Consider the following 9606-nt stretch of genomic DNA (forward strand, 5'->3'; position numbering starts at 1 on the left):
CTCCCTGTGCACCTAGCAGGGACCGTAAGGGCCTCTCCATCATTGCAAGCTCACAAACAGCCCCAGATGGAGCCAGCCCACCAGGTCCCAAGGGCTCGGCTCAGCCCAGGGCTGTGACAGAGCCCCAGAGCTCCTGAGGGCTCTTGTCTGAACCTCCGTGCCTGCAGAGGCTGTGCAGGCAGAAGGGCAGGGGAGGGGACCAGCATTAGCATTTGCTGTTTGAAGCCATGGCTACACCTCTCGAGCACTGATGAAAAATCAGAATTGAAGTGCCCACTTCCCCCAAAGTTCAAGAGACAGCTCCTGGGCTGAGTGCAGGCAGCTGCCGGGTTTCTTGCCTGCACTTATTCCTCGCCAGGCTGGGGGATGTGGAGGGGAGGCTGGGAGCCGTCACCCGCGGAGAAGAGAAGGGAAAGCCCTGGGGACATGGCACCTATGGTGCTGACTGCTCGGGAGGGGATGGCGGGATCTCCCGGGGGGCCCAGCCAGACCCCAAATGCCATCAGCCATCCCAGTTTGGGGACTGAAAAATCTGGGAACTGGGTTTTTGTAAGACACACATGTGTTTGTGTCCTCCACATGGAGTGGGTTGGCAGCGCAGCCCTGGGAACTGTCCCCAGGAGCCACTCAGAGCCTGTTTCAAACCCTGGAAACAGCTGGTGTCAGAGACCCGCTCGTTGCCCCCTGCCCCAGTAACACCCGCCCACCGTGCTGCAGGGGGCCAGATCCTGCATCCCCTCCCAGACACCAGAGCATCCTTCAGCGCCAGGAGGTCCCTCGGCCCCAGGCAGGTGGGAAAACCCTCCCTGGGAAGTGGGACACTTGCATGGATGGCAGGGGAGCCTCCAGCAGCACCCAGATCTCCATTTTGCCTTCCCTGCTCCCTTTCCTCCTCTGGGACTTCTCAGAGGACCTGGGGGGGTGCATGGGGTGACATTTCCCCCGGGGACATGTTCCCTGTGGGACAGGCAGACACATAGGGACGCCAGGACCTCCATCACAAAGTGTCTGGGGCCAGGCTCCCTCCAGTATTGCTCAGACACCTTTGCTAGCCTGAACGGCAAAAAATATTGGTCCAAATTCCCCGTCTTGGGCTTGTCCCACCCAAACATGCCTTTTTGCACCCCAGGGACAGGAGAAGAGCCCTGGTCCTGCGCGCTGTTGGCTCAGTGCTGCCTGTCCTGCGCTCCCCGCACGCTGCTTGCCACTGCACAAGGTCATGCTGATGTTTTAGTCATCCCCCACAATCCACTATATTCTTTAACTGCAGCCACACACACTTTGCAAGTGTAAATAATTGCCTCGGAGGCTTATTAATGACTTATTAACCCGCACCAAAGCCCGAAGTGCACTCTCAGGGGTGTGTGACCCTTCCCTGGGCTGCCAGGACCCCTGGGACTCATGGGCTAGTGCCCAAATGTGGGTGCAAACTGCCTTGAGTTCTGCCTGTGGAAAAATTCAGACCTCAGCCCAAGGTTAGAAAATTAACAATCGGTTAACCCAACAGCTCCACCGTCCTCCTCTGCTCCTGCCTGTCAGCGAGGGCAGGCACGGGGGCAGCACCCTCACCCTTGTCTGTGGTCACCCACAGTCACCGTGACCTTACCTGCGTCCCCGTCACGTCTCGCTGTCTCCAAACGGAGCCGCTGGTGGCGGCGAGGGATGGGCTTGGTGCCCCAAGGCTCCATCCCGTAGTCAAAGGTGCATCTCCCGGCCAGTCCCCAAGGCCCTGGCCCTGGAAAACCCTCCCGGCTGTCAGTGGAGGTGCTGCCCTGCCATGGGACAGCCTTCGGCATCCAGACCCAGCTGAGGAGCTGCTCCAACCTTAATTAAAGGTCTTTAATCACCAGGGAGGTGATGGATGTGCATCAAGGCACCACTACAACCCAGGCTGGGGGCTGGTAGATTCAAGATATGCTGGAGCTGGCTGGGGGCTCTTGGTGGACCATGAAGTTTGAGCTGGGGGGGTGCAAACCAAGGCACAGGTCCCAACGCCACTTCACAAAGCAGTCTGTGCCACAAAGACAGTTCACACCTTTATTGCTCTAGCTGGAGGGTTTTTCCCACTCCTTTTGCCCCCATCCCTTCTTCTTTCCTGGGGAAACTGTTCCCTAGAGCCAAGTCCGTATGTCACAGAGCAGAAGGACATGGTGGCATCCCTCCGGCATCTGGACACCCTCCAACCACCCTGTCTCTCTCCATGTCCTCCCACTGTGTGCATTTAGGTAAAGAAGAAGGTGTTTTGGGAGTAAAACCTGGCCCCTTCCCACCCCTGGCCCCCAGGACAGTGGCACAGCCCCACATCCACGGGGCAACATCCCTCCTGCCCCCAGATCATCCAAGTTCAGCTTTCCCCCAGGGAAGGGCAAGCTGCCCGGTTCAGACCAGTCTCCCTTTCCAGGGCCGTGTCCGTTCTCAGTGACTCCCAGCGCACCCCAAGCAAAGGGCAGGTATTTACAGGGAGGAACCACTCAAATTCACCAGGGTCTTCCTGAGCAAACCCGCCTCTCGCTGGAGCCTGGCTTCCCGGGATATTCGAGGGAGCCCAGTGCAAGGAAACAGGGAGCCGGGATGGGCAGACTGGCACTGCCCCGTCACCCTCTCTCCCCAGCCTGGCTGCCTGATGTGGCCATCGCAGCATCCCGTCTCGCACCACGTCCCCTCCAGCCCCATCGCTGGGCGCTGTCAGCAGAACTGCAGGAGAAGCAGAGACAGGGGTGGGTGGTGAGCCCTCAGCCAGCCCCCTGGCACAGTTTCGGGGGGGCTCTGCCACCCCCTGGGGCCAGGGAAGGGTTGGGGCACCCAGAGCACCCCCCACTGGGCACACACCTTCCAGCGGTTCCCACATTCATTGCACAGCACGAATGTGGTCATGGGCTCATCGGCGCTGCGCGTCTGCACCTGGGAGGGGGCGGGTGGCCGGTGAGCAGAGACCCCTCCGGTGTTCCCCAAATCAGGGTCTCCTGGGGTCAGGAGGGAGCTCCAGGGGCTTTGCAGGGCTGACCTGGTTGTACGTGCAGTTCTTCTTCTTGCACTTGCCACACTGGAAGAGGTCGGTGACGGTGCCGCCCGTCTTGGCCATCTGGTGCTCCCGGATGGCCTCCTGGGTCATGGCGTTCCTCAGCTCCTTCAGCTCATCACTGGCCATCTCCTGCCACCAGCAGCGGCCCCGCAGCGTCAGCACTGCTGCGGCTCTGCCCAGGGGCTCGCAGCCAAGCCGGCACAGGGTGCAAGCCGCTGTGGTCCATCACCCCCCCCATCCTCTCCAGGACCAGGACTGATCCTGCTCTCTGTGCTTGCTGGAGGGCTCAGGCCCATCCAGATGAAAAATCACCCCATTCTCAAACGGGAACTGTTGCCTGCAGGGTCTTGGCTCCCCATGGAGGGAGCTGGGGTCCCAGGAACCTGATCTGGGGACCCTGGTTGAGGAAGAGGAATGGGGACCTCAAGCCTGACTCCTGCTAGTGTGACATCCCACACCCTGCTCTGTCGTGGGCTGGGGGGGCTGCAGGGCTCTCGGGAGACCAGGCAGTGCCCCCTGCTTTCTCCCTGTGCCTGATGCTCACCCTGCCCCAGCCAGCACCAGGGTAGGATGGGGAGATGCTGGGACAAGCCCAGTGCAGACACCACCAAGCCAAGACCCAGCCTTGGGCACCAACACCAAGAGCAGAGGCTTGGGGGGGGGGGTGGGACACCCCTCCCAGAGGCAGCATGGCTGTGGCCCACAAGAGCCAGCCCCGTGCCCCCCCACCCTGCTCCCCACCTCGGCGGTCATGCGGGCGATGAGGCTGGGCAGGATGGCCCCGCACAGCACGTTCCTCCGCAGGCTGGGGTTCTTGGGATCCTTCAGGTTGCTGATCCTGCTCCGCACCCGGTTGCGATACTTCATGTCCGTGCTCTTCAGCTCCTGGAAGATATGTGGGGTCCGTCAAGGAATCAAGGGGGCAAAGTGGGAGGATGCCAGCCCTGTGGGCACCTGCTGCTGCTCTGAGCTCGGTGGTGTTGATTGCCACCAGGGCCAGTGCCCACGTGCAGGTGGAGTGGCCGATCTCAACAGGGCTCTGCTCCCTAGGGGACCACGCGTGGGAGAGCTCCCCCTCCTTGGGTTCTGTAGGATGAAGCACAGCTTGGGATAGTGGGGCAAACAACCTTGTATTTCTCTGCTGTAATACCCAAAGGCTGTCAGGGCACAGCGACCATCACCAAGCCCTGTGCTGGGATGTGGGTTCATGGTGCAGAGGCCTCAGCCCGCTCTCGTCCTCCCAGGCTGGCCAAAAAGCCGCTGGCTGCCTGCACGGATGCGGGCAGACAGGCTGAGGCGGCAGCTTTGGGGTCCCACAAGGCCCCGGGCACAGAGGGGCAGGGTTCGGGATGCTCAAAGATGAAAGCGTACGCAGGAGGAGGAACCACCTTGGGGCTGATCCCGGCCTCAGGGGGCTGCCAGGAGCCCCCAGACCTTGAGCTGGTGGGGAACGAAGGTGGCTCCGTCCCTGCCGGCATGGCACGGTCTGGGCACTGCGATGGACTGGGGCTGCCAAGAGACATGGGCACCCACAGCAGGCTCAAAGAAGAGGCCTTGGCTGGGTTTGGGTTTTATGTCCCCAGGGATGAAGGCAGGAGCCTGAGCAGAGGGGTCTGGGGGGGATGCACGGACCCCCAGACTAAGGCAGGTGCCTTGGGGATGTTCTGCTCAGCATCAGCGCCAGCCTCTAGCCGGGGTCCGGGCTCCCTCTGCAGGCAACAGGGACAGCTGAGCCCGTCACCCTCTGTCCTTGTCCCTATCACCCTGTCCTTGTCCCCACAACCCTCCGTCCTGTCCCCACCACCACTCCTGAGCCCACGTGTGTGTGTCCCAGAAGATGGAGCCTGAGGACTCCCAGCTCCCCCAGAGGATATGGTCTTCGATCTCCGATGCCATCTTCTCACAGTTGACACCGAACTCCTTGTAGTCGTCTAAAGGGCAGAGAGGTAGAGGGGTGACTTTCAGGTGTGAAACCAGCTGGGTCTCACTGTGCATGGAGAAATCCTGAAAAAAAGTCGCACCTCCCCCCCCTCAACTTGTCCCAGGCACTCCATCTCTAAAAAAAACCCAAAACACCCTATTTTTTTTACCCATCTTGAACCTTACAAAGACCCCATCCCCACATCCAACCCCTTATCAGACTCTACCAACCCTCTTTTCTTTCATTTTGGGGCTCAACTCTGAGCTATGAGCTGCAGCTGCACTCTGTCTGCAAGGCCAGGGTGAGTTCACCGTTGCAGGGCTGCAGGTGCCCCAGGACGCAGAGCCTTGCTTGTTATTGTAGGGTCGCTACTGAGGTCTGTCCCACAGGCGAAACAGCCCAGGTTGGGCCCCAGCACCCCCCGGCTCCAGCACCCCCCAGACCCACTCACCATCCATGCGGAGGGCGGCTGTCAGCATCTCGATGCACTTGTCCCGCACTGAGTCCCCCGTGAGATAGCGGGGGGCCAGGAGGCAGGGGCTGGGCGAGAAGGAGGGGGTGGTGGGGGTCCGCGGCGTCTCCGGTTTGGCCTTGCTGCTGTTGGCTCTGCAGGGGCACACGGGGAGGACGGGCAGGCGCTGGGGTCCTGGCACAGCCCCAGGGGACCTGCTGGGGGTCCCGTGGTGGTGGGATGGGTCTCTCCTACCTTTCCTCCTTGCTGTCGCTGGAGTTCCTCCGGGAGCTGGTGGGAGCTGGCGAGGGGCTGGTGCCCACAGAGGGTCTCCTGGGGTTGGCACGAGGGGACAGTGGGGATGACACCAGAGATGGGGCAGGCAGGACAGGGGACAGGGGCCGGTGACAGGACCTCAGGCACCAGCACATCAATGCGAGCACTCGGAAGCCAACAGGAATCTCCCCAGGGGAGTCTATGTTCCTCATGGGAATGTCCCATTGCCCATGGCAAGCTCAGGGCTCCCAGTCATCTCTACCCACCCCAGACGTGGGTCTCATGGTTGGAGCATCCCCAAAGGGGATCCCCAAAGCATCCCCAGGCTGCCCAGGGACGCCCCCTCCTTACCTCTCCCCTGACAGTCTCTTCTGTGGGGAGGAAGAGGAGGAGACGGCCGAGGTGGTGGAGGACCTAGAGTCGGCAGAGTCTCTCCTGGCAGGATGAGCTCCATGTCAGAGGGTGGTCCTGGGGACCAGTCAGTGGGTCCAGACCCCCCGTCCACAGCCCATTGAGAGGCTGGGGTCCAACCTCTCCCATCCCCATCCAGCCCAGGCGCCCACCTCTCTTTCTTGCCATCTGGAGGTGACTTCTTTGAGGACACAGTGGGGTTCCTGCTGTCTCTGGACTCTCTTCACCACAGAAGCCCAAAGGAAGGGAGAGATGCTCTCAGTGAGCCTGGCCCCAGTAGCCCCCACTGTGATCTGGTGAGCCAGATCCTTCCTGCCCACCTGCACACCCCACCCCTGGCCAGGTCATCCCCGGGCCCCACCAGCCCCCAGGCTGCCAGCAAAGCCTCCTCCAGGCTGGCAGTGCCCAGCAGAGCCCAGCACAAGGGTCAGTGTGCCCTTTGGCAGGTACCTCTCTGCGATGGAGTCAGCATGGTGGCCCTGGGGGGTGGTGGCACAAGAGCTGGACTTGCTGGGCTTCCTAGGGACAGAGAGAGTGGGGCAGGGTCAGACGAGCACCGTCCAAACAGCCCTCACCCAAGGAATAAATAGCTCTAGAGATGGGAAAAGAAAAAAATGCCATTTCTCCCTCCCTTCTCCTGACAGCGGGCAGGGGCCCCCACCTCTCCTTGTGCTTCTCCTTATGCTTCTCGGCCGGGTTCTTGGGGTGCTTCACCCCTTCTTTAGGGCAGCTGGGAAAATCCAGCCCCTTCTCCTTCTTCTCCTTCTCCCCATCCGTGTCCTTCTCCTTCTTCCCATCCACATCCTTCTCCTTCTTCGAGGTGGTAGAAGACTCTGGAGGAAGGATTTGGGTGTTACAGGCATGGCCCAAACCAGTGCAGGGCACCAGGGGAGCTGCATCCCGGGGGGGACGACGGCTGGGGGGATGCTCAGCCCTTGCGGGGGGCGGGGGGCACACGCTGATTTACACCACTCCATCCCAGAGTGAGAACAAGCCCTTGTAAAATTCATCAAGGCCATGCATTGCCCGGCAGGACTGGGTTACGGTGGCTGCGATGGATGGGAGCCTGGACATCCCAGCTCAGGACTGATCCCACCCCGACCCCCTTGAAGAGCATCAGGGGTTTGGGGTACCACAGAAGCATGGGGAGGGTGGGGGTTTGAGGGTTCCTGCCTCTCCCCAGCATTGCTCACCCAGCAGCCGCTTCCAGTTCTTGATAAGGATTTTGGCCGAGGCCACCACCTCTTCATCTGAGCAGTGTTTCCGCACGGAGTTGACGGCCACCCCGATCCGCGTGGTCTGGGGACACACAGCAGGGATGTGTCCTTAGGGATGTGCCAGCTGGCACTTCGGGGGGACAAGACAAGCCACCCCATGGGGTGTTCCCCCACCAGCAACCGCTGCCTCACCACCCAGACCCCTCACCTGGAGCAGCTGGATGGTCATGGTGTAGCCAGTGAGGGACTTGAGCAGATCCAGTGCCCCTTCCTAGAGTGGGGAGAGACCATGGGGGACCCTTGAGGAGCCAGAGAGAAAAGGGAGGGGGGCATGCCAAGGCAGCCCACATCCCCCCTTTCCTCTCACCAGCACCAGGCAGTGCTAGGGAGGGCACCCCAAAGGGACATGAAGCAGCACTGGGCCAGTCCCCAGGGAATGCCTGACCCTCCGCAGCAATGCACTCATGAAAATATCCCAATCCCAAATCCGGATGGATCATCCCGGCACGGGGTCAAGTCTCCCAGGTGGGAAGCAGGAGATTCCCTTAAAGCTTGGGAAAACCCTTCTGTAAGGAAGCCCCGGGCTGCTGGCCCGAGTGTCCCCACGCAGGGGTGTGAGGGTCTGTGGGACACGCACCTGCGGGGTTTCAGCCCAACCCCGGGCATGCAGCGGCTACAGGGCTAAACATAGCCCCGGCACGGAGCCCTCCTCCTCCTCCATGGTATTTTTAGAGCTCTAGTAGCAGAGGCCAACTTGCAGGTATCCCCCCCCCAAGGGACACAGCTGGACCCTCGCCCCACCATGAGGGGCTGGAGGAGGCCCTCCTGTTACGACGGGTGCAGGGGACGTCCCGGCGCTGCAGCCTCCCCGAAGCGCAGGCACAGGGGTGAGGAGCAGGCGAGCTGGGCAGGGTCAGTCCCTTGACCCCAGAGTAATTCCCGGCGGGGAGCAGAGCCCGTGTGGCTCCCATGGGGTCTGATTCGGTTCCAAGCATTGGCATCCCAAAAAAGCCACTGGATCTAGGCTTCCCCGCCCAGGAACCTGCATGTCGTTGGGGCAAAGGCCGGTGGAAATGGTCAAATATTAACTTAAGGGCCAGGCTCAGCTCCGCTCGCCCACGCGTAACCGGATCACCAGGAGCCCCGGCTGGCTCCTCACCTGGCGCAGTGGGTGGCAGGTGGGATCCTGGCTCCCCCCTTGCCAAAACCACCCGGGAGCCATCACTCAGCTCCCCCTCTCCTCCCTTTGCACGCTTGCACACGCTCGTGCAACAGACAGGGCTGTGTCCAGACTGGGGGGGGGACGACGACGTGTGCCCCACAACTTGACCCCCTGCCCCGCCCCCCAGGAGTTTTCCCTTGCACGGGGCTGAGCCCGTGGCACCAGCACCGGCCCCGATCGAGTGTTGGCAGCCGGGCCGGGGGCCAAGCACCTGTTGCCCACGGTTGCCCGTGGTCCCGCGCCACTGAGGGGTGCCTGGAGCTGCCACCCCTGGGACAGACACCCCCCAACCCCACTTGCCCCCAGATCCCAACAGCCAGGAGCAATGGGGTGCAGGAAAGCCCCAAACTGGAAGCAAAATGAAATACCCCTGGGAGCTGGCTCCAACATTGCAAGGCTGGGCTCGCCTAGCGCAGGCAGCACCCCAGGGTGCTGGTGCTCAGCACCCCCCGCACCTGCTCAACCCCTCCAGGACTGCGAGCAACGGGGGAGGGGTGCGGGGTAAAGAGCAAACCCCCCCCTTCGCTCCCTCCCTCCTCTATCCCGAGCCACGCTGCAACATCCAAACTTGCACGTACATGCATGTAAATATGCGCATGCATGCAAAAAAGAAGCGCATGTGTGCCTATTTGCACACGCGTGCAAGGGGCTCAGCCGCCTTACCGTGCTCTTCCTGGCCACCATCTTATCCAACTTCTTGGCAATCCGGACCAGCTCCTCAGCGGGCCCCATGCCGGCAGCCTGCCGCTCGCCGGGCTTCGGCAGCCAGTGGAGCAAAACCAAGTCGGCAGCAGGCAGAGCTCGGCGCTGCCAGCATGGGGGTTCGGGCAGGGGTGGGAGGGCAGCCGGCTGCAAAGAGGTGGTGGAAAGGAGCAGAGCGCTGGGGGAAAAAAAGGGGAAAAGAAAGGGAAGGGAGAGAAAGCAGAAAGGAGGTGGGGCTGTCCCGGCCAGTTATAAACTCCTGCCAGGCAGGCGAAATAGCACAGGGGAGGGCTAAATATAGCCAAGAGCGCCGGGCAGGGCCACGACTGCAGGAGCTGGGGGGAGGCGCATGGCGGGGTGCACTGGGACGCACGCCCGTCCCTG

General features: G+C 61.7%; 1 protein-coding gene across 2 annotated transcripts; it reads right to left on the reverse strand.

The window, feature by feature from the left end:
* Window positions 1–2023: 2023 nt before the first annotated feature.
* Window positions 2024–9382, reverse strand: TCEA3 (transcription elongation factor A3). 2 transcript variants are annotated; one of them, XM_064471502.1, is made up of 14 exons: window positions 9184–9382; window positions 7507–7569; window positions 7275–7380; window positions 6743–6914; window positions 6532–6600; window positions 6234–6302; window positions 6022–6105; window positions 5650–5727; window positions 5395–5549; window positions 4892–4953; window positions 3764–3913; window positions 3005–3151; window positions 2830–2901; window positions 2024–2694 (listed from the first exon to the last, which is right to left on the reverse strand). In XM_064471502.1, exons 1-14 carry the CDS (start codon window positions 9250–9252, stop codon window positions 2686–2688), a joined length of 1305 nt encoding a protein of 434 aa, XP_064327572.1. In that variant the 5' UTR covers window positions 9253–9382; the 3' UTR covers window positions 2024–2685. The 2 variants fall into 2 exon arrangements, with proteins under 2 accessions (XP_064327572.1, XP_064327573.1); XM_064471503.1 differs by lacking the exon at window positions 9184–9382 and adding an exon at window positions 8100–8288.
* Window positions 9383–9606: the final 224 nt, after the last annotated feature.

Source organism: Phalacrocorax carbo, chromosome 22 (genome assembly GCF_963921805.1).
Source record: "Phalacrocorax carbo chromosome 22, bPhaCar2.1, whole genome shotgun sequence".
In the NCBI taxonomy this organism is placed as follows: Eukaryota; Metazoa; Chordata; class Aves; order Suliformes; family Phalacrocoracidae; genus Phalacrocorax; species Phalacrocorax carbo.